Genomic DNA, 24,500 nt, shown 5'->3' on the forward strand with positions numbered 1-24,500 from the left:
TATAAAAATATCTTTATGCGAATACTAGTATGTTTATTATTTTTTTGGGGGAAGAAAATATAACTAAAACTAGTTATCATCAATATAATTCGAAGAATCATGCGCACCTTTCAATATCTCATGGAAAGCAGCGAAGAATGAACAACCTCACGAATATGCAAGTAAAAACAGTAAAGAGAAATTTGTGGACCAAAATACTCGTAGTTCTTTTTTTTCCCCCTATTTAAACGCATCGAATCAAACCAACCATTTCAAGTTTTTCCCCCCACCAAAAACACCTTTTTGGTGGCATAGAAAAATATTTCTTCTTAACAAAATAAAAAATTATTCCATTAGTTTCTTCGGAAAAACACCAAAAACTTCTCAACAATGGCGAAGTTCTTGAAACCTTGCTTGTTTCTTTTTGTCATTGTTTTTGTATCTGGTAAGAATTTGAATTGTACATCTATTTCCCTTGACTTTTTTCAGATAAACTTTTTATGACATGTTAAAACTAGTAAATATCATGGAAAGCATTTACAAAATCAAAATGGGTTGTTTTTAAATTTTTCATTTTTCCAAAGAAGATGAATCTTGAAATCCTTGATATAATATATACCATTTTTTTTTTGCGATATCCCTTGATTATAACATTGAGTGTAAAAAGTCAGTCTTGGAGGGGTTGAGTATACGGAGAAATTTTTTTGCCATGAAACTTAATTAATGGACGTAGTGCTAACTATTATGGTTTAGTTTCAAATATTTACGCGCTGTTTTTTGTGTGTTTCACAGGTAATTCCCAAGTTTATGCCGCTTTACGGCCTTATGACTACTCGTACACAGCTGAGGCAAGCTAGCTTCTCTTTGTGATTATATGAAATCCGTACTGTTTATTTACTTCTCGAATCGTGCGTGCATGCAGTGTCTTAAAACACCATTGAAACCCCAATACGATGGAGGGATAGTTGTGAATCCTGAACTGAGTCAAGGATTGACTGGTTGGGAAGGTTATGGAAAAGCAAGAATCCGGATCGAAGTAGCTGATGAAGGTAGCAATAAGTACATCACTGCCGCCGCCACCGATTTGGCTGCTTCCGCCCGCGTCAACACTTCCTTCCACAGCTTTGCACAAGATTTTCATCTCGACAAAGACATGCTCTATTCCTTCTCTGGTACGTTCATCCAATATCAAAATTGAATTTCAACTAGTGCATGTTTTTGCACGAGTTATCTCGTTATACTAATATTCATATCTTATGATATCTGAAACTATAGCATGTATTGTTATGTTTTGTAGCTTGGTTGCAAGTAAGGGATGGAGAGGCCCATATAAAAGCTATGATCAAGCCAAAACATAGCAACGTCAGTATTATTATTGGCAGGGTCGAGGCTCGAGAAGGTTGTTGGTCCATGCTCAAGGGTGGTTTCATCGTCGACGTCTCCGGCCCCGCGACGCTCTACTTTGAAGTATTTTTCTGCTGCTATATTGATTGTGTGATCCTTGTAATATCTAAATTTATACTTATTTATTCTAATAATTTCTTTTTCAAATTTTCAGAGCGACCTTTCAACTGCTGAAATATGGGGAGATAGCATCTCATTGCAGCCATTCACATATGAAGAATGGAGATCCCACCAATATGGAACCATCGAGAAGGTACGTACAACATGTTTCTCACTAGATTTCCATGCATCATATGATGCCAACAACTCGTATGTCCATTTCAGGTACGCAAGACCAAGGTGAAACTCCAAGCCGTGGACAAAGCTGGTCAACCCGTACCCAATGCCAAAGTATCCATCAAACAGATGGAGCCCCATTTCCCAGTGGGCTCCGCAATAACCGTGCACATCCTCAACAACACGGCGTACCAGAACTGGTTCCTCCCCAGATTCCGATACGCTGTTTTCGACCGTAATCTCAAATGGAACGTAGTAGAGGAAGTGAGAGGTATCGTCAACTACACGCTGCCGGATAGATTACTTGAATTCTCCAAGGAACACAACCTCATCGTCCGAGGCCACACAATCCTCTGGGCAAACCCGGTAAAGTTACCCCCTTGGTTCGGAAACCTAACCGAAAACCGTGAATACTTCCAAGCAGCAGTGGACATGAGAGTAGAGTCGGTGGTGAACAGATACAAGGGCCAATTCATTCACTGGGATGTCCTGAATGAGAACATGCATTTCTCGTTCTACGAAGACAAATTAGGCCCTGATACCACTGTCGATTTGTTCAAGAAGGTGCAGGAGATCGACCCGGAAACCACACTGTTTCTGAACGAGTATTTCACAATAGAGAAGGCTGTGGACAAGCTAGCATCCCCACCTCTTTATTTGAAGAAGATAGCGGAGTTGAGAAAGAAGGGGTTTAACGGGACTATTGGTATCGGGTTGCAAGCCCATCTTACCTGGTTGAGCCTGCCGTATATGAGGGCCTCGTTGGATGTGCTTGCTTCCACGAAGTTGCCTGTTTGGGTGACTGAACTGGATGTCTCCGTTTACTCTCCAGACAGGGTGTGGGCCTTGGACAATGGGATGAGGGAGATTCATTCTCACCCTACAGTTCAAGGCATGCTGCTTTGGGGTTCATGGTATCCACAGCCAAAAGGGTGCTGGAGGATGTGCTTAACAGATGATAACTTCAAGAACTTGGATACAGGAGATGTGCTGGACAAGTTCTTAAATGAAGTTAAACATGGAGATGGTGTGCATGGAACCACTGATAACAATGGTTACTTCGAGGCATCACTCTTTCATGGAGAATATGAAGCTCAGATCGAGCATAGCAAGTCGGGTCCTGAGAGATTCCAGGTGTTGCCAACCCTAGAGCCACAAGATCCGGTGATCCTCCGGGCCGCGTGATAAAAAAAAACCGACAGGACCAAGAAGTCGAATGAAAATATGCATGTAAATGGGCAAATAATGGTATGTACAACAAATTTGCATAACGAAAATATGTATGTAAGCGGGGGAATGTATGTACGATAAATTTGTGTAAAGCTTGTTAAAAGGAAGGAAACCTTCTTTCAATGGGAATTTAAAAAACTATTACTAACTCATTTTTCTTGTTATTAATTTATCTTATCTCTAGCATAAGTAATGAATGATATTTGCTTTTCTGAAAAATTGCAATTTTAGTCGGGTAACTTGGTATGTTCTTGGTTTTAGTCATGTAACTTGTTAATATTTGATTTTCATTCATTAAATTGGATTTATTTTAATTTTTTTTTTTTTACCTGAAACCACTAAATATTACATATATATTACTTCTTTGGAACCAATAATCTCCTACATGACTCATATAGTAAGATTAAAACATATATTATACACATTAAAATCTATCTAAAAAAATAAATGGAAAGAAGAACAAGTTTTCTTTTTATTTTGAAATATTGAACTTTATTTTTTTGCTTTTGTTTTTGTTTAAATTTATTTATATATATATAATATATGTTTATTCTCTTTACGCGAGCTATGTAGAACAACTTCGAACTATTTTCTATATTGATTACAATTTCTTTGAAATAGTAATATGTGTTTTTATATTGTCAAGCATGGAGAGGATTTCCAATAGTGAATATTAATATAATAACATATGAAAAGAGTGTTCATGACAATATATAGGCTACCATTTTTGTTTGTTTAACTGAAATATACAAGCATATATTCTATTTAGCTATAATTCGTCTATTTTTTCCTAATATATCACTATTAATTTAGGGTCTCATATTAAAAAATGAAAAATCATTTACATAAGTACTAATTAAACAAGGATAAAATAGGAAAGTTGTTTGTATAATTATATTTTCAATGAATTTCTTAATTTGTTTGGAAAAAGAAATAAACTTATACAATTGGGAAGGGGTTAATATAACTTAAAAGACTTTAAAAAATTAAAACAAAAGACTAAAGTAATAAAAAGTTAGCGACTGTAGTAGTTTTTGTTGTTATTTCAAGAGTTTATCTCCCTCTTTGGCCATATTTGTATAATGTGACTTACAAAAAAATACCCATCCCATTTTACATAATGATGGACAATAATGATATCTCACGATGTAAAAACTTTGCCCCTCTCACCGTTTTATAGTAGAAATAGAAATTTATTTATAGTAAATAGATGCAAAGGAAAGCTATCGAAAAACATATTGCCTTCATTTTTCCTCCAGGTCGCGTGATACGGGGAAATGTATGTACAATGAACATGGGTAAAAGATTAAAACAAAATATTACCAAATCTAAAATTCGATATCATCTTAAAAGTGAGTTTATGCAATTTCCCGTATTACTCCCACTGATTGTAAGAGATGATCTCTTCAACACGTAAACAGTTGGGAGCTTACGTTCTTGACTTCTATGGTAACATCATTTTTGCTAGTTTAATTTCATACTTGGTATTGCGCAAATATCTAGACAGAAAATCCAGAGGTGTCGCTGCCATGGTGCCATAGTACACAAATTACTGCCCTAATTTCACCATAGCAAACCACAAACTCCTTGCACTTGTAGCACTATCCCAAAAAAATACGTTCTTAGTCAAAAAACTTCGTTCCATGTGATTTTTTTTTTACGATTTATACGTATTAAAATATTATCATTCATCTACGCATATGAAACAGGTTAAAAAATCACTATTATTACAGCCCTTCAAATTAAATTAAATCAAATCATTTTCGTGATAGCTGATGCAAACGAACAAAATGCACGTATCTATACATGTTATAAAAGTGTGGATCAAGGTCAAAGTTTTTCTATTGTGTATTGTCAACTTTGTCCTTAGTTTGTACACACAGTAAAAATTTAGTTAGGATGTTTTTGTCAAATCAGTTATTATGATAAGGACAAAATTGTCAAACTACATTTTTTTTAGATAATGATCAAGTTGCCAAAAAAGCTGAAACTTTAAAATTCTTTGATTTTTATTTTCTTGTAGATGAATTGAACAAACCTTTTTCACAAAAAATATTAATTTGAAAAGATTGAAATACCAAAATATATTGGTTTTATTTGCTTATAGATGAAGTGAAAAAGAATTTTTTCACAAAAAACTTAATTTGTAGATTTTTTCACAAAAAAGTTAATTTGTAGAAGATTAAAATAACAAAATTCTTTTGTTTTATTTTCTTGTAAATAAAGTGAAAATATTTTTTCCACAAAAACTTAGTTTATATAACGATATGATGTTAAATATATTTTATTTTACGTTCATTAAGATTAATTATTTTAAAATGAAGAATTAAACTAATGAAGCCAAATAATTAAACTAATATTTTTCACAAAATATTAAATTGAATATGATTTGTTTTATTTTGTAAATCTATAATCTTTTGAATGAGTTATATATGCAAGAAGTTTCTCAGAAAAAAAAATTAATATATACAAATTTAATACTTCCAATAATATAGTATGAAATATAAAAAAATATATGTTATCGTAATTTTGAATTTTTGTATTTAAATAACATATTGCATAAATATGTTATATCATTAAGAGTTACACTTTTTGATAAATATAATAAAATATTAATTAAATCATATTTTGTCAGTTGTCTAGAAGATAGAGTAACCAAAATTCATTGATTTTATTTGCTTGTAGATTAAGTTAAAATATTTACAAAAAATAAATATAAATATAATTTGTAGAATACTGAAATAACAAAATTCTTTGGTTTCATTTGCTTGATGAAACAAACTTTTTTTTTCTATAAAACACTTAATTTGTGTGGAGATTTGTAGAGGCATCAAATAGAGAAGAATATACATTTCTTCTCATAAGATTTGCTAATGAAGATGGCAAGAATATTGTTTTTCACAGAGAAGAAAAAATTGATGACAAAAAAAAAAAAATCGTGAAAGCAATATAAATTGAAAATATAAAAGAAGAAAACATTTGACGCAATAATTTAATTTAAGGTTTAGAATATATTATCTATATTATATTTTTATTTTTCATAAATCAATAACAAGTTGTAAAATAAGTGGTCAACATTATGTATTATACTTTATTCTTCTCTCAAATTTAATTTTAATAACTATTGTGATATCAATTTTATATTATATTTTCTCCAATGTCTAATTTATACAAAATTATAATATTTATTACTACTATGTTTTTCAACAATTATTAATTTATTTAGATTGCGCTTGGATAAATTGATTTCAAATTTATGGATTAGAATTATAATTTTATTGTTAACAATGAAATAATATATCAAATATTGAATATACACATTACTTATTTACATATTATTATTTATATAAAGTAGAATAAATTTCAAATAACATTATTATTGAGTGGACTTGAAAAATATCATAATTAACATGAAATGCTACTATATAAACATGAAATGAGTGGATTTGAAGTTTATGATGTTACTTCTCTAAATAACAAAAATACATTTGAATGTATTGAAATCCATGGATTTGAAATCCTTCCATTCAAGAATAACCTTAGATTTATAACACATAAAATTTTTAAACAAATATCTTTTGCACTCATTTTATAATACATGTAGTACAAATTATATTACATTGAATTTCCTATGGATAATGCTAAAGGTACAACCAATATATCGTACTGCGATATTTACAACAATTATATAGTGAGATTTTGTTATTATCTAATGAGATTTTATATTTAATTTATCATGAGATTTTAATAAATGAAATTTCTGTATTGATTTTTTTGAATTATAATAATTATTGTACAAATTTGGTTGCACATGTAGCATTACTCATTTTCTATCGACTAATATAGCATAATCATTAATATATAATTTTTTGTAAATTAAACTCTTTTGATCGCATTTTTTTAACAACAATTATTGATAATAGAAATGTATTTTCACGTGCGTCGCACGCGTCTTTGCCTATTGAAACAAAAAAGCGCGATTAAAATGGAAAATTTTAATGCTGCATTACATATGCAAACACTCAGATTGCAAGACAAGAAATATCAGAGGTTTAAACATTGTGGCAGCCCCCACTCCGCCGAAATTGTAAGACAAGTTATATCTGACCTTTAAACATTGTTGTAGCCTCCGCCCCGGCTGGGGCTTTCTGTGTATGACCGAACAGTAGTCTATCCTTCAGCACCGCATTCTGGATTCCCTTTTTTTGACAAGAATTTGTGCTGCCACAATTTAAATTCAGTCTACAATGCCTTATGGTGAAAACCCTCTTTCAGTTAAAAGATAACCTGCTAGATTTGAAAAGAGATAATTATATTTATGTTTCAACATATTACATATATCCAAAAATATAAAACCAAAATGTGAATATTCAGACCCCATGAGAAGGGGGATTAATGAGTCGGGTTAGCACGGATCATCTGGTTGGGAAAATTTCTGACATTAATTTCAGGTGCAGCCCAATTGAACAGTAAATTTTGAGTAGCTCATTTAGAGCTTCCCGTAGAATGAAAAGCTCGAGCAGTCAAGCTTGACTTGAGTTTTGTCTGAATTGCCGAGAAGTCGTCTTACTTCCACCCCTAAACCTACAATTTTCTGAGGATGGGCTGCGTAATTAGTACATACATCGGCAGAGGTAGCTGAGACTTGCAACTTGGCAAAGATTATTGAGTTACTGAAGATACCTGGGGCCACAATCGGTATTCAAGTTTACAGCTCTGATATTCCTTTTCCAGTTTTGTTTTTTATCATCATCATCACCTGTATCAGCAGCAGAAAGGCAGAGCCCTAGGGAGCTCAGTCAACTATCTTTAGCGATGCCGCTGACAACAAACTCCATCAAGAAGCTTCCAATCAAACTGAGATTTGCTGGATGGACCAAAAGTAGGGAATGCAAGATCCAGAACCACTACCCAGCTCATCTCAGTCACTTATGCCTGCACCCTAGCCAGGGAATTAATATGCCGCCCTAGCAGCCACAATTTCAAGGAGGCCCAAAACCTTCCTGGCTGGGTGCAGGCATGGCCCAGACCCCTCACCGAGGCCGGGCTATTCCAAAACTTGCATCATGTTGCTGTTGATGAGACTGAAATGAGAAATTAGCAAAAGGTCATGGGTTGTGACTGTATGTCTAAGCAACAATTTAAAAAAAACGGTGAAGATCAAACAGGAATAAGTTAAACAAAATGTGAAAATTAAACTTTACAATCTAATAATCTGGAGGGGTTAAGCAGAATGCTATGAACTAACATAATTGTCAGGCACAACAATATCAATTTAATTATCAAGTACAAGCAGAGCTATTAATGATATAATACCAAATTTCGTTTTATAATAAAAATGGGCACGTAAATTTATAAACCCTAGATAACCGTATAGTCTACCTCCACGTATTGTGCATTTTCTTCGCACAATTAAAAAAATACCCTCGTGAATGAGGGAGCCAAATTTTCGTTAATGGGAAGGAAGTCACTCATAGGTAGCCAAATTAATCATAGGTAGCCAAATTAGTCGAACCAAAGAAATAGATAGGACATCCTAACAAATCATACCTGTGAAAAAGGCTGGTGAACCAGTTCATGTTGATGGATGTAAGGCAATCCAGCTGGTTGATACTGTGGAGAATTTAAGTAGAGCCCAGAGTTTGCGTGCACATTAACATTACCAGGACTAAATGGGGACAACACAGCTTCTGTAGGACCATACCCAATACCACTAGGACCTGATGGTGAAACCCATGGCCCAGGTATATGTTGGGGAACAGGTCGAGGCTGATGTTCAGAAGAAATTGAGGGCTGCCCGTGACTTGATCCAAGCTGTGGAAATTCAGTATTGTAGTTTATTGCAGGTGCATACATAGGCTGAATTGTGTATGCCCCTCCACTAAATCCAAACCCAGGGTCAAACCTTTGCATGTACCTGAGAAAATTGTAAAACATGAGCTCCTGCCCATCCAATGAAAGCCACATAATTTTTTTCCGTTTTTTCAAACTCTTGAAAGTAACTCTGGACCAAAGCCAGATCCATGTCCAAAAGTAATCCAAAAGAATATGGGGGGGATCAGCAAAACGAATTGCTGTCTATTAATCAAAAACCATCAATGTTCATAAAAAAATTAAAACAATTCATATTTAACAGAATTACGAGGATCCACCTAGTGTTCACTGGTTAAATACAAGCAAATGCGATGATCATTATTAAACTAAAGCACAGTCATAATTAAATAAAAAACAGAATAGCAAACTCTTTAACAAAAAACAATTTGAATGTGAACCCTCTAAAAAAGTAAAAATCACAACGATAAAAAATATATTGCGAAGTACTAACAGTAACGATGTCAAACATGAACAAAAAGGAGTGGAATTTGGCAAGGATGGAAAAAGAGTAAAGCATACCTGTCATATCTCCTGTCATAGTCGGGATCCTTACGATCACCTTCACGATCCCGAAAAATAGCCACTCTATTGTTTGTTTTGGGCCTGCCTATGGGCTCCTTCTCGGTCATACTTCCAGTTATTCTACTGCCGATTACAGAAGAATCAGAATAACTTCTGCCAATATTCACATCAAACCCACCTACGGGAAAAAGTCTTTCTTCTACCCTTTTATTCCCCATTGGACCACGTTGAAAACCATCCTGAGTCCTATGTTCAGCTTCTGGCTTCCCACTTGAACTTCCACCGGAACTGCTGGAACTAAATATCCGTGCCCGAGCCCTATTATATTCCTCCTTTCTTTCCTCCACACTTTTAGAACTGTTGGATTTGGCTAAATGCACATTTGAATTGCCTGTAGTCTGTGATCCCTTTTGTGGCCTTTGCTTGATTGCAACCTTTAAACCTCCACCCTCTTCAGTAGGTAGATTTACAGGAATATCAGCCAGACGAATCAAAGGAAACCGAATATTAGACGTCTTCCGAACAATGATCCTAGAGCCAGATCCATCGGGAAGATTATTATCCAATAAAACCATGGACTGTAGAGAATAGTGCTGGGCAACGCGATGTGCAGCCAAGCGCAAATACGAAGTAGGAAGATGTTGGAATTCCATTTGTTCCCTGGTTGGATCGCGAATGAACTTTTCAACATCCTGCTCCATTCGCAGGACTGAACATTCCAGAATATCATTATCCTCTCAAGCATCAAAGACAAATTAAAAAACAAAAGAAAGAAAGAAAGAAAGAAAGACAATACTCAATCATAGGATCACAAAATCGAACAAACCATCAGGAAAGAAGATTGAGGCCAGCTCATTTGTGCATATCATCAGATTTGATAATATTTTAAACAAACTAAAGGGATAATAAAAAAGTGCAAACGTAGGATTAGAAATAACACATAATCACAGACCATAATAAAAAAGATATATGCGGACAAATCTCACTCATGCATATCAACTCATGTGACAGTTCAAAATTGGTTTAAGACAAAAAATAAGTTTCACGACTATATGTTCAGGTAATGTACAAATCCAGCTTCAATACAATGTGTGAAAGCATCATTATTTTGCAAATAGTGCCACTCATGTAAGTCTAGATTCATTTTGCTGACAATGAAATTGTGAGCCTCAGCCAGCCATCCCTCACACCCCTTTCGTTCACGAAGTTATAAATATTTTGCAAATAGTGCCACTCATGTAAGTTTGAAAACTACATAAATATGTATAAAATTATTAATCAGCATGTTTAGACCATTAACTAAATTTTCTCTTGGAAGAGAAAATAAGTATGAAAAATTGAAAATACCATAAATTAAGGAAATCAGTAAAATTCGGCAAAACTAGCTTAATAGAAGAAAATCGAAACATAGATAATTAGTAGAAACTAAAGAACCATGCAAATGATTCCATTTAACACTTGAATTCAAAACTTTTGCAAACAGAAAAAAATAGGTGTTACGAAGAAAGGAAATAAAAGTGGAAAAAAAAATCGAACAGATCGATAATCCTAAATGCCTCGAACAAAGACTCACCGGAGAGCCGCTCGCGAGGATTCTGTATGGCTTCCCGCAAAAATTGATCCACTGACTGGATCAAATCCTCTTTACCAGAGCCTGAAACCAACCCCGAGCCCTCGGCTATCTCAGGTTGACTTGAACTAGTATTAGTAGAGCTTGAATCCTTTCTAGAAGAAATCATGAGGCGGCGCACGCTGGCGTCCACATCGGCAACCTCCCAAGACTCCGGCTGAGCGAGACCGTCATCCGACGCATCCAACGACGTCGCCGCAGCACTCTCCATGAAATCTTCTCCAAGTGATAATTCTAGAGGTCGATGTCAGATTCGTAAATCATCGGATCCAGGTAAATTCCGAGGAACAATAAGGCTCAGATTTGAATAATCAGCTCAATATCATAAAAATATCATTGGGTGCATTACAAGACAAGAAAATAATATTTAGGGTTTCGACAAAGCGAGATGGAAGATAGGGTTTGAGGATATTTTTATTGGCGATGTGGCTGACACGTGAATAGCACGTGATGCCCAATCTTTATTATAACTAGTTACTTGCACGTAGACTTGTCAAGTTTGGTTAGGTCTGTCGGGTCGACCCGCCCTGCTATAAAAATTGAACATGTTGGATTGATAAAATAGTTGCTCGTTTGGAGGCGAGCTAAATGGGCTGAGCCCGTTTGGGTTGCTGCCCAAGACGGGTCGAACCCAAACGAGACGGACTGGCCCGCCAAATTAGGATAACATTTTATATTTTTAAGTTTTAAGTTTTATATAAAAATTGGAATAAGTTTCATGCGCCTCCATGTCTCAGAATAAATATATTGATAATTTACTCTTAGAACAAATTTATTGATAATTTACTCTTACAACAAATATACATAAAGAAAATAAAAAAAGAGAAATTTACTGATATACATAAAGAAAACAAAAGAGAAGAAATTCCTGTAAATTTTATTAATGAATCTTAAAATCATTTTTAAGCATAGCAGTTGTTTGTGAACCCAATAGTGGTTTCGTTTGAAGTTCGACGAGTTGCAGTGAAATTTTTTGGACCCGACGGAGGTTTGCTAATTATGTGTATTGTTAAAGACATAATATTTTTTTAAAATTTACAACTGTCTTTTTCCTCGACTTTATGTTCTATTTCATGTCTCAATCTTCATGTTTGGTTTAAACACTTTACTTTTTATGGATTATGTTGTATGCTTTCTTAATTTCTAGTTTCAATGTTTTTAATTATTTTATGAAACTATTTGACTGAAATATGTTTAACATTTTTTTCTTAAAAAAATAAGCGGGTCGGCCCGCCTAACCCGCGGCCCAATGTAGGTTGGGCTGGGTTGACTATTTAGAGGCCCGCCAAAATGGCGGGCTGGCCCGCCCCACCCCACCCGCCTAATGGCAGGCTATGGCAGGTAAAGTTGGAAGGAAAATTTGGTATCCCCTAGGTTGTTACTATCATGTCCTCACTTTTAATAAAATAGAATAGATTATAAACTAATACACACACAAAATATTCTAAAAACTTGTTCTTATGATTTTTCACAACTCTATAAATACAAAATATATCTTATAGGTTGACACATTAATTTATTATTATCATCACTCAACACTCTTTTTATCGTACTCTTGATTTTTATCTCAGTATTGACTTGAGCATCTGAGAATATACGCCAGAAACATATCTGACATCCCCTCTAAATCTAGTTCGTTCATGCATATTCATACAAAAAACCATGTCCGACCTTTGTCGTAATGTGCTGAAAAAAGATTTGATTTACCATACCGAACCTATTGTACATATTTGGGTAACATCACTTTTGTAATGGCCCAACTTAACACTTGAGCTGTTAGCGGATCACTTATGGCCCACTTTATCACTGGAGCTTTAGCGGATCACTAAGGCCCAACTCTTACACTAGAGATATTCTTTGATAAATTAAATACGGACAGTTGATTTATTTTTTTATTTGCAATCTGTAATTAAATTAAAATTTTAATTGTTGACATATTTGGTCGATTATATGGATAAAAATATATAAAAAATAAACGACAAACATGATAAAAGTTACAAAATAACTTATTGTAATATATTCCTACACATTTCTCCCCAATGTATACTTTTTAAAATTTTGGTTGTAATAAATTATAATCAAGTGTAATAAATATAATTACCATACATACTCACTAGTTGCTATACTTTAATCTTAGAGCTCGATATTATTAATTGGCTGATGAAAAAATATTATTTTTCATTTTAACTATAGATCAAATTCACGCATGTTACAAAAATAAACCCGTGAAATGGTTTTTTTTTTTAAAAGTATAAAATTGTCAACAAAGCATATGCCAGAATTAAATGGATCGTGTGACCCATCAATTTAGCTAGTGTAGGCACGTGCACAAGTGTGCCCCAGTGCTCAACCCCCGTGTCCCGAACCAAATCAGATGTACAACCCATACACCACGACGTACAAATGATGGATACTTGTTCTTTGATCCATTCAAGAAACCTTATTTGACGCAGCACATTTATTATTATGGAATGGGCAGCACCTTATTCCACGCCAACCTTATCATCATTTTACTTTATTGGTAAAAAATAATTTAAATATCGTTTTCTCATATTTTTTTTACCTTAGGAGAAGCAGAAATTATATTTACGAATTATAATTTGGATTTTATGAATAAGTATTTTTTTATTATTATATTCAAGGTATCTGTCTACACAAGGTTGTGACGATTTTTTAATTACGTTGATGCAGTGATATAAACATGTTGCAAAAGTCGCCCCGTCCTTGTCTGATAAATCGTAAAATAACGCAAACGTTCGTAGATTTTGGTTTCTATAAATGAGTCGTTGGCTCTATTCGAGCTGAGACGAGCATAAGATTTCGTGAACGGGACCTCAATTGGTTCAAACGTAACATTGTTAACAACTCAGGCTGATACAGTTTGATCAATGCAAACTGTCCTCTGTCGATAACTACCAATACAAATCAATTCACACGCTCGTTTCTCCTCAAAGACTGGCGCAAAGTGAAGAAAGATAGCTTTTTTTTTTGGAGATCGATAATGGGTAATTGGTGGGAAGGTATGAGAGGGCTTCGGCCATTGATTCACCTTCTGTTACCGCTATGTGTGCATTGGGTTGCAGAAGAGATGACCGTTTCTGTGCTTGTTGATGTGACGACTAATGCTCTTTGCCCTGGCCAGAAGACCTGCCCTGAAGCTATATATATCAATGGCATCCAGCAAACTGTTAGTGTTTTGACTTTTTTTTCCTTTTTTGATTAATTTTCTCTTTAAAAGGCGTATGCAAAATTTGCTTGATTTAGGAGGAGGGGGATGGGATTTTTTTGTGACATTCTTGACGTATAATTTATTGTTATCTTACTTTGAATTTCCCTTTTCCAGTTTTTGTTGATCTGATGATTGATTAGGTGTTTTAGTATCTTGAAGAGAGAGAGAGAGAGAGAGAGAATTTGTTATGAATCCTGTGGTCTGTATAGGTCTATTTGTTAAAGAAATCAACACAAGATATCAAGACAAAAGCTGATGATATTATGCTAAAACAAAATGATGATAAGTCACCCGGCTCCTGCATTTTTCAATGTTTTTTGGTAGTGGAGAAGCCAGACAGGCAGGGCCGTAACACCATTTTTCCTTTTTTGAGTTTAAAAATCAAAGGTTTAGTTTTGCTGTATAGGCTCTCTTCCGCAGTTCCACTGATTCTTGGGGTGCCGCCTGGGCAAGCGACTGAAGTTGTCCCTGGAAGTGAACTTTTTTAAGAAAGTTGTTCCTACATGCGGCAAATACTATTTCATAAGTATTTAGTGTGAATTGGATTTTTTTTCCTTAAATTGTTAGCCTCTGTATGCAGAGGGATGATATAAGAATCGAACCTTCCAGGGATAGACGAAGAGACAAATTAATCAACTTTTTCTATGGAACACAAACTACGTTTGTTGCTTACATTTTCCTCGTGTTTTAGGACTTCTTTTGTGGTCATAGGTTGTTGGGATATTCAAGATGATAGTTCTTCCACTGCTAGGCCAGCTGGCAGACGAGTATGGGCGTAAACCGATGCTTCTTCTAACTTGTTCGACCACTATTGTGCCTTTCAGTATGTTTTCTTCAGGCAGTTTCATTCTTTCCATGACACATGTTATACATAAAATAAACGGTCTACTGTATTATACATATTGCATATTTTAAGTTTTTTGAATATTTGGATTTCATTGTATTACGTTTTGCAGCTTTACTTGCCATCGATAAATCGAAAGGCTCGGTATATGCTTACTATATTCTCCGGACGATATCTTACATCATAAGCCAGGGGAGCATTTTCTGCATTTCGGTTGCATATGCAGTAAGTGCTTGTTTGTACAATTTTCTTTATATTACCTGTCATGTATATTCCGGCCTTCTCTTCCTCTTCCCGAATTATTTTCGTTTCCCTCTCTCGCCAACACAAGCATTCTAGTCCATAACTGCTGGAACTACTTGTAACTTTATCTCTTTCCTCCATGCAGGCAGATGTTGTGGATGAAGAACGAAGAGCTGCAGCTTTTAGTTGGATCACAGGCCTTTTTTCTGCATCACATGTTGTTGGAAACATTCTTGCAAGATTTCTTCCCGAAGAATACATTTTCGAGGCATGCTGACGATGCTAAATTCAAGGTTTCTCAATTTTTATCTGTCATTTACTTCTTACTTATGTGATTAAACTTCTACTTTCAGGTGTCAATTGGTCTATTGATTTTTGTGCCGGTTTACATGACACTGTTTCTGTCAGAAACAGTGAGGCCTATTATGAGACCTGATCGGCATATCCCTTATTTAAATAAAGCTTTTAGAGCTGTTCAAGAACGATATTACTCGATGAAGAATGCAGTATATGTTGTCACCAGAAGGTATTGTGGTGCTTTTTTTTTTTGCAAAGGAAATCGGGATTTTACTGGATCGAAGTCCAGGAAATAAATTTCTTCATACGGGTTACATGCTTGCTGAAATATTGTCATTTTCTGCACAGTCCAACACTGAAGTGCATTTCTCTTGTTTCCTTCTTCTATGAATTGGGAATGTCTGGAATCAGCAGTGTCCTTTTGGTACGTCTCTGCCTCTAACATGACTTATACTTAATCAGTGATGCTGTTTAGTTTCAGTATATGTGTTTGTTTGACAATAGTTTGAAAGAATATTTTATTTCGGGCATCAGTTAAGATATACATTAGAAATTGTTGCGTTGGATACTGTATATTGTGTTCAGAACACCAAAAACTCCTGCCGCTCTCTTTGATCTTCGTGGAAATAAAAGTAGTATTAAGAAATTATGTAGTTCGTAATGTAAGTAATTTGATTTACTGGAAGTATACTTAAAAATTATTTAAACTTGTCTCCCTTGCAGTACTATTTGAAGTCCACGTTCGGTTTTAACAAAAACCAATTATCAGAAATTTTAATGATGGTGGGAGTAGGCTCCGATTTTTTCTCAGGTACTTTATGATTCTCTTCCAATTTTTTGTTTCTTTGATGCTGATAACAAAAAAAATTCTGCTTAGCCAACTCTGAGAAACAAATTTTTCGGATCTTTTTATCTACTAACTGCATTCTCTATTTTTGTCTCCTTTTTGGATGATGGAGTGAGTAATATCTTACTACTTGTTAAACCACGTATTTTGTTCCAATTTCGCACTTGGTGTACGATTTTCTTGAATTTTCTTGTCTTTCTTGCTCATCTCTATCTCCTTTCATCCCATGTTTCAAGATACTGGTTCTGCCTTTACTCTATCCATTGGTAGGAGAAAAAGTGATCCTCAGTGCAGCCTTGCTCGCGTCTGTAGCATATGTAAGTTAATGCGGTACTTACGATACCAAAAACTGTGGGTTTAAATTCAGTAGATAATATTTATTATTATTTTTTATGTGAAAGAAAATGATCTAACAGAGTGATTTATTTGTGCAGGGACTGCTATATGGCTTAGCATGGGCACCGTGGGTGAGTCAAGTTTTCTTTGTTGCAAGTTTATATTAAGTTAAAAAATTTAAATTTCACAAATATTTACTCTGCTGCCTCTATATTACATATGATACTTGAAATTGTATGTCTAAAGGGCGGCGGACTCGGCATAAGCTTGAAACACAAGTTGAGATTCATCTGTTTACTTGAGACTGCGAGCAATATTATTTATTTAATATTTGTTTGACTGAAAGCTATTGCTAAATATAGGTGCCGTATTTGAGTGCTTCTTTTGGAGTTATCTATATCCTTGTGAAACCATCTGTAAGCACTTCCGCTTAACTCTATTATTTTGTAAAAAAATTATGTTAATGATATCCACATTCATTTTCTCATCGTGTTTACAGACTTATGCAGTTATATCTAAGGCATCAAACTCAGCAGATCAGGTAAGTCTGCAATACCAAATACTTAATTTTTGAAGAGCAAGAAGCAAGTCTTGTGGGAGCAAACCTCAAACTAATATTAATGTTTGGATCATGTGATTTTTAATACCATGCAAATATTTTGGATTTCATTTTCATGTGTCGTGAGGAATCTTGGAATTATACCAGTATTTCTAATCTGCATAACTCAGCTCAATAAACAGTAGTTACCATATGCAACTGCTCTGCTTTATACTAAACCATGAAAGTACCACACGCGAAATCTGAACATAAGATTGTGATTTTGACCGAAAAGATGATAGAAATATAGCCAGAAAAAGCTTCAGCAATTACTGGGGTCTTTAAGTTCTGCTATACATGCGCAGATAATTCAATATTGTCTCTTTCGTAGCTATTTCGAAGTATAAAATGATCATACTAGCTCATTCTAAATCAGGGGAAAGCTCAAGGATTCATAGCTGGTGTTCAATCCATTGCAAGTTTGCTTTCTCCACTTGCGATGAGTCCACTTACCAGTAAGTCTGTATTCTTATTCTATAATTTTTGAAGCAAAAATGCAGCCCTTTTTCTCGATTTTCTCAAGCCACTGTTTCTGGTCTTGTTGCAGCATGGTTTCTATCTAGCAACGCACCTTTCGACTGTAAAGGTTTCAGTATCATTGTTGCATCTCTGAGCATGGTAACTAAACTGCTGTCTTCCAAGAATGGCTCGGTGTCTTGCTATGAGTCTAATGTCACATTATGTTTCAGGTGGTTTCGTTATGCTTCTCTTTCACGTTAAAACTAGACGCCCCGAGTGACAAGAATTTAGAGGACGGAGCAGAGAACATTGAAGCACCACTTTTGTCGTAAGGATTCAGGATATGTCTTGGCATGTCTGTCTCTATCCACATAGTTTGAGAGGCTCTTACATGACGCTCTTGGTGTGAATTCGAACTGGTAGGAAAAGAGAGTGAGTGTAAGTTCTAAAAACATAAAAGTTCCGTACAGTGGAATAGAGAGTAATAGTTTTCCTGTAGTAAAAAAAATTCGGGCGTAGTTATAAATTATTATTATTATTTAATTTTTATGTTCCAGTGAAAGAATGTTTGCCCAATTCAAATATTCGATTCATACAAGGAAAATTATAAAAAAATCACTTCCATTCAAAAACTGTTGAAATTAGAAGTTTATATTTATAACTTCAATTTTAATATGTTTCCTCTGAAATATCCTTTGAAGAACATCGTAAAAAATAAGCGTATTTATCTTCCAAAAAAAAGTATTTGATTTGAAATTTTTTTTATTAATAATTATATTTTCAAATAATTAATTTATTTTATAGTAAGTAATAATATAATATGTATTTGAAACTTCAGTTATTCAAATACTATTATTAGTTTAAACACAATAAATAAATAAATTAAATTATGATTATCGATAAAGAATAAACAACAACAACAATAATAATAATAATAACAGTAAATAAAGTGAAATAAATTAATAATATTATTGTTGGAAATATCACGATATTGTATCAACAAAATTAATGACGATATTAGTATTATTTACAATTTAATATTTTGATATCATATTTATAAATTAATAGGAAATGAGGTAATTGAGAGTCATCTAAGTTCTAAATGGAGTCAATTTAATTTTGTTATTTTCTCCATAAAAATAAAAACTTATATTAATCAAAATAAAAACTAGACCACAAACTCAACTATTACATAAAACTTCACCCCAACCTTTACCCAAATCTTCATCCCAAACTCCATCCAGATGTGTAAAACTTGACTCAAATTTGGAAACATTGAATCGAATGTGAAAAGTCGACCCAAATGTGAAAAAAACTTGACGTAAATATGAACAATTCGATTTAAATATGAAAAACTCGAACCAAATATAAAAAACTCGACCTATGTTTGACCTAAAAACAAAAACTCGACCCATTACGTGAAAAAAATCGATCTATATATAATATGCATATAATTATTTATGTAAATATTTAATCAAATGTGACATATTATAGTAGTAAGGTGTTGTGTTTTGTAAAAACAAATGATTTGAATTTGAATTGAATCAAAACGTGATGTTATTTTTTTTATTTTATTTTAACAAATATGCGTAAAGATCATATTTTTTTTAAGTTATTCTTTTTTATCAGATTTAAAAAGTCAGATTTTTCTTAATTAAAATAAATTTGTAGGGAGTTATATTCATTTTAATGACTCATTTTTTAAGTGTCATATATTATATAATAATAATTAAAAATATAGTAATTTTTTTAAAAAACCAATTAAAAGGAAGGACAAGGTCTGCCGGGATTTAGATACTCTGTTAAATATGGAAACCGTGTCGTGTTCAGCAGCGGTCACGGCCGCCTTATCGTTTCCGGTTGTCTCGGCTAAACCTCGCAAAATCCCGCACCCGAAATCCCCTGCCCTGCACCTCAAAGCAACGTCCCATTGTTCTCCCATTTCTTGTTTTTCTTCCCCAGTTTCTGCAGCAGCCACTTCTACTTCTTCAACTGCTCTTTTTCCCAATAGTAGCCATGGTGATGGTAGGCGGCACTGGATGGTTATCTTGGATACCCCGCCACCGGAATTCACTGCTAGACCTCAAGTAATTGATTATTATGTCAATGTACTGGAAGGGGTTTTAGGCTGGTGGGTTTTTTTGTTATGACGTCACAAATTTTGATCTTTTTCACTTTCATTTTTCCTCCATGCCTATGCTGACTCGCTTTCGATGATGGAGCTGGTTTTTTTCTTGGTCTTATTGCTCTGCCTTTGCTGTCTCTTTTGTTGGGGGGATTTATATTTGGTTTGTATTGTGACTCGTGGTTTTTTTCAGCAAGGAGGATGCTCAGAGGTGTATGTATGATGCTTCTTCTGATGCTCATTTTGGTTTCTGCTGTGATATCGATGAGGAAAGTGCGAATGAACTAGCCGGTACTTCTCAATCCATTGACACCATGTTTTGAGGATGATCTCCGGTCTTACTGTTGAAGAAAATTGAGTTTCTTCCGACTGTGAAATTTTTTTGTTATGCTAAGAAGTATATTTATTGAAAACAGTGGTTAAACATCGAGGACTTTTTATGCTCACAGTTAGCTTATTTCCATAAACGAACAATGATTCTCTACTCTATAGCTTGATGAGATTTGGTTTGTCTGTTTAGCAAAGTAAAGTAAATCACTCCATTGTTATTTTACAAGTTCGAAGTGTATGTGAATGATTGGATGATCTTGAGTTAGCTATACTTGCTTTCAATCTTCATAGGCAGGCCAGAGGTTCTGTTGGTTAAGCCAGATCCCAATTTTGACTCCGTACAAAAAGACTACAGTAGTTTGAACGATGGGTTCCGTCTTCAATCAACCTATTTTAATGGGAATACATCATTTTTTCCTGCTGGAACAACTAAACACTGGCTTGTTCGAATGGGTAGGCCAGCAGTTGGAGCCATTAGGAAGGCGCTTGTGGTTGACTACTACACCCAAGTCTTAATGAGAGTTTTGGGGAAGTGCGAACTAGTTTTTGTTTTGAATTTTTATTATTTCTGCTGTTCTTTTGGTAAAGTTTTTCTTAGGTCAGATCATGTATCCTTATTACAGTGAGAAAGATGCTCAGATGTGCATGTATCACGTTTCTTGGCAATCCAACTATGGCTTCTGTTGTGAACTAGACAATGAATGTGCTCAAGAGTTAGCTGGTTGGTACTTTTTTTGCATCGATTATTTAATATGAACGATTTGTGTTGCTATGTTGATAACAAATATCTTTATTTGGTTGCAGGAATTCCTGGAGTGTTGTCTGTCCAGCCAGATGAAAATTTTGGGTCGGACGATAAAGATTACAATGGTTAGTCTTGTCACTACATTTTCTGGATGGACTGTGTGTTCAAATGGTTGTGAACGTATGGTCACCACCATACAGGACTTCATTTTCCTCTTGAATAAGGGGCTGTAAATTATATATGTTAAAAATAAACAGTGTTTCTATCTTTGAGTATTATAGTGCTATCAGCTGCTGCAGATATGACAATATAAAAGTTGGGGAGTGTGGATGAGTTTGTTTTTATATTTGAGACGGTGTAGCAGTCAATCCGGGATCCATTATTAGTGCTTTGTTTTAGATATGTTTCTCCCCAATTTAGGGAAATTTCCCTGTCAGGCATGGTTGCACCTGATAGCAACTGTTAAAAACAGATTCCTCAACAAAGAAAATGAAATGAAACTCTATGCCATAAAATCTGCATATACTCGAACTGATTTGCCAGTTTGCTCTACTTTTAAGTGAATAAATAACAAAAAGTTCTGTAGGACTTAGTTCATGGACAAGGCAACATTTGAACTCATGCATATGTTCATCTTGCAGGTGAATCCTGTGCCATGAAAGATTCTTCAGCCTCATCGCTAACTACCAATATTAAAACAAAAAAGCTCTTTGTAACTGGTATATTTACACTCCAAAATTTGTTGAAATTCTGTTAATCTATTATATTCCGACAGCTTCAATTCTTGTCCTCAGGATGGCCAGTTTTTACCACCCTGTTTTTTACTGACAATAACACAGTTATATCCTTTGAGAACATCATGTTGTTTCATAATTCGGTTTTCATTATCTACACCCGAAGGACCAGTGATAACTCTTGAGGTTTTACGGTCTTATGTAACTAGTGAATAAACCGTGAATATGATCAAGTGATTGATGGGATATAAATAAAATTGGCAACTTTATTATCAGTCATATCTTCTTAATCGGCATTAAAAAACTTTATACATCGAGATTCTGGGTATGCATTCAGGAAAATACTCTTGCACTGATGAGCTCGTAAAACTTTAGTTTACCTAGGGATGTAAACTAGCTGAGCCGAACAGTATCAAGCTCGAACTCGGCTTGTTTAAGATATATAGGCTCAAGTTAGGCTCGTTTTGAAATTCCTAAGTCAAGCGGACTCGTTTTCAAGTTCGTAGATTATTCTTAGCCAAAATTCCGACTAAGATATGAGAATTTATGCGGGTATGCTTCTCATTTATAGACTTTCAATCTCTTCTTTTTCGTTCAGATATCGATGTGGGACAATACTAGTTGTTTTCCAATGTTTGAGTTATTGTACACTCACAGCCCAACAAACTAGTCGAGTTCAAGCTTGAGTCACATAAACGAGCTTCGGGAACAGTCTCGTACTACGAGCCGAATATCTCTGAACTCGAGTTCGAGAGCATGTTGTTGTGCCGAATGGTCTCATAGATCACGTCTTGAACTATGACTTTTTAAATCCTTGATTAATCTGCAATAGGACTGCTGATCCATATACGTTACACCACACCCTTTTTTCCTACTAAACGAGTATTTTTGCTGTGTGGTTTATCTCTTCAGGCCTATCCTTCTACACATCCGAAAAAACCTTGAGCGAAGCTTTTGCAGGTTTTGGTGAACTAGTTGAAGGTACAACGCCATGGACAAAAGAGGGGTGATTATTTACTTAAGAAGAATGCCATCTAAACATGTTATTGCCTTTGTTTGTATTTAAGTTTCCTTTCTTTGCAGTTAAAGTCATAATGGACAAAATCTCGAAGAGGTCCAAAGGCTACGCATTTGTAGAGTACACGACCGAGGAGGCTGCAAATACAGCTCTACGTGAGATGAATGGCAAGGTGGCTGAACTTGGTTTACCCGTACACAGTTTTTTTTTTTAATTGTTTAGAGACTTAACTGATGTTGACAAGATTATCCAAGTTTCTTTTTTTTTCTTCTTTCAGATCATCAATGGCTGGATGATTACGGTCGATGTTGCCAAAAAGAGCCCACTAAAGTATAGTCCGGGAAATCTGAGACCTGCATCGTGATTGTGAAGGAAGTGTGACTTTTACGTGCATTGACAAACAAAGTGATCACAGAACCGTGAGCGCAAGTAACAGCTTCACGTTCCTAGGCTTGCAGAAAAGAGGGCAATTGGTGAAACAGCACACCGTAACATGTCTTCTTGATGATGGAGCACCATTTAGGTGTGTTTTTCTTGTGCGATTTACCAGCATCGACTTTGATAAGTAGCGGAATGAGGAAGAGACGTTAGAGTATATATATCTAAAGGGGCAACAGCATGGATATTGTATCTTGGTCAATTTTAGTTATTTATATGCTATTTTGAACTGAGCGAAGTTGATCCACATTATTTAGCAAGAAAAAGATTTGTGGGTATTTTATTATGTTTTAATTATTCTTTGGATCAATGAAATTATATTACATTTGTAATTTGTAAAAGATAATATGTGAACATTCACAATTTTGAGCGTTAATATTAATTTGTTGGAGATAATTTGTGAATATTTGAATTTTTTTAATTGGATATTAAATATAAAAGATATTATTTTACTAGATTGATAAGGATATTTTCGAAAAAATTAATTTGTGTCACAAAACTGTTGATACATAAATGTAATTTTTTGTTTTAATTTTTAAATTTAATGTTTTCTAATAATAATTTTTTAAATTAGGATTAAAATTGAAAATGTAAAAATATAATTTAAAATCTTCTGGTTTTTAATAAGTTTTTAGATTTTTTTACATAAATTTAATTTTTCATTAAAAAAAAAAGAAAAAGAAATAAGAGGGCTAAAAGAATGGAAAAAAATAGTATTTTGTCACTCAAATATTATATATATGAGACATTTTCTCTTTAACTAGTTTATGTGCAAATTTTAATGAAAAAATATTTTTTCAACTACTATTAAAAAAAAATTATATTTTCCCCAATAATTTAAACTCGAAAGTAAGAAAAATTTATAAAGCATATATTGAAAATGTACATTTTTTAAATTAATGGTAGGAGGATAATAATTTTAACAACATATGTAGTCTCAAAATTAAGGAAAGGCAATTTTTTTTTTTTAAAAAAAAGCACAAATTACACAGTTAAAAATAGTAAAAAATAAAAATAAATTTTACACGCCTGTACTTGGGAGTAAATGGTACGTCTTTGCTCGTGTAGTACCATGGGATAAAGAGACCTGTACTACGCAATACAAATCAAAAGAAGGTTCCTTTCAGTCTACTTTGAGTCCACCAAATGCACATGTTCGTTTTCTTGGGTTGGTGTCCAACAAAATTTGTTAACCAAATATACCAAAGACAATCCATCTCCACCTTCTTGTTACATGTCAAGTCGACTCATCACGCACGATTAATCGTATATATCCTTTATAATGACGCCTACTTTTCTTTCGAATAACGAATTCAACACGTATATTCGATTAATGTGGACT

General features: G+C 34.2%; 3 protein-coding genes and 1 pseudogene across 6 annotated transcripts; 3 read left to right on the forward strand and 1 right to left on the reverse strand.

The window, feature by feature from the left end:
- The first annotated feature begins 265 nt into the window (after window positions 1–265).
- On the forward strand, window positions 266–3,087 carry LOC142525603 (endo-1,4-beta-xylanase 5-like). The gene is made up of 6 exons (XM_075629926.1): window positions 266–424; window positions 772–827; window positions 902–1,151; window positions 1,277–1,446; window positions 1,538–1,636; window positions 1,708–3,087. The coding sequence occupies exons 1-6, from the start codon at window positions 370–372 to the stop codon at window positions 2,842–2,844; spliced, it is 1,767 nt and encodes a 588-aa protein (XP_075486041.1). The 5' UTR covers window positions 266–369; the 3' UTR covers window positions 2,845–3,087.
- Window positions 3,088–6,836: 3,749 nt separating this feature from the next.
- LOC142524126 (uncharacterized) lies at window positions 6,837–11,314 on the reverse strand. Of its 4 annotated transcripts, XM_075627894.1 has the most exons (6): window positions 10,859–11,314; window positions 9,283–10,021; window positions 8,440–8,806; window positions 7,573–7,973; window positions 7,266–7,483; window positions 6,837–7,176 (listed from the first exon to the last, which is right to left on the reverse strand). In XM_075627894.1, the coding sequence occupies exons 1-4, from the start codon at window positions 11,124–11,126 to the stop codon at window positions 7,923–7,925; spliced, it is 1,425 nt and encodes a 474-aa protein (XP_075484009.1). In that variant the 5' UTR covers window positions 11,127–11,314; the 3' UTR covers window positions 6,837–7,176; window positions 7,266–7,483; window positions 7,573–7,922. The 4 variants fall into 4 exon arrangements, with proteins under 4 accessions (XP_075484009.1, XP_075484008.1, XP_075484011.1 ...); XM_075627893.1 differs by having other exon boundaries at window positions 6,837–7,483; XM_075627896.1 differs by having other exon boundaries at window positions 6,838–7,483; window positions 9,283–9,994.
- A 2,384-nt stretch (window positions 11,315–13,698) lies between these two features.
- Window positions 13,699–18,317, forward strand: LOC142525095 (uncharacterized; annotated as a pseudogene).
- A 1,218-nt stretch (window positions 18,318–19,535) lies between these two features.
- Window positions 19,536–23,515, forward strand: LOC142524706 (organelle RRM domain-containing protein 1, chloroplastic-like). Its single transcript, XM_075628775.1, has 9 exons — window positions 19,536–19,899; window positions 20,087–20,184; window positions 20,515–20,755; window positions 20,847–20,944; window positions 21,028–21,093; window positions 21,610–21,687; window positions 22,615–22,683; window positions 22,786–22,892; window positions 22,998–23,515. The coding sequence occupies exons 1-9, from the start codon at window positions 19,577–19,579 to the stop codon at window positions 23,082–23,084; spliced, it is 1,167 nt and encodes a 388-aa protein (XP_075484890.1). The 5' UTR covers window positions 19,536–19,576; the 3' UTR covers window positions 23,085–23,515.
- The last annotated feature ends 985 nt before the right edge of the window (window positions 23,516–24,500 follow it).

The sequence above is a fragment of the Primulina tabacum genome, chromosome 14, assembly GCF_025594145.1.
Source record: "Primulina tabacum isolate GXHZ01 chromosome 14, ASM2559414v2, whole genome shotgun sequence".
NCBI lineage: Eukaryota > Viridiplantae > Streptophyta > Magnoliopsida > Lamiales > Gesneriaceae > Primulina > Primulina tabacum.

Bases quoted from the DNA above. Each gene is read 5' to 3' on its own strand.
- LOC142525603 (XM_075629926.1), top strand. From the start codon at position 370: ATGGCGAAGTTCTTGAAACCTTGCTTGTTTCTTTTTGTCATTGTTTTT. The intron at 425-771 runs GTAAGAATTTGA...TGTGTTTCACAG, and splicing joins TGTCATTGTTTTTGTATCTG to GTAATTCCCAAGTTTATGCC. The intron at 1,637-1,707 runs GTACGTACAACA...TGTCCATTTCAG, and splicing joins AATATGGAACCATCGAGAAG to GTACGCAAGACCAAGGTGAA.
- LOC142524126 (XM_075627894.1), bottom strand. From the start codon at position 11,126: ATGGAGAGTGCTGCGGCGACGTCGTTGGATGCGTCGGATGACGGTCTC. The intron at 10,022-10,858 runs GTGAGTCTTTGT...TTGATGCTTGAG, and splicing joins TCCTCGCGAGCGGCTCTCCG to AGGATAATGATATTCTGGAA. The intron at 8,807-9,282 runs GTATGCTTTACT...CAATTTTCTCAG, and splicing joins TATGACAGGAGATATGACAG to GTACATGCAAAGGTTTGACC.
- LOC142524706 (XM_075628775.1), top strand. From the start codon at position 19,577: ATGGAAACCGTGTCGTGTTCAGCAGCGGTCACGGCCGCCTTATCGTTT. The intron at 21,094-21,609 runs GTTAGTCTTGTC...TTCATCTTGCAG, and splicing joins GGACGATAAAGATTACAATG to GTGAATCCTGTGCCATGAAA. The intron at 21,688-22,614 runs GTATATTTACAC...TTATCTCTTCAG, and splicing joins AAAAAAGCTCTTTGTAACTG to GCCTATCCTTCTACACATCC.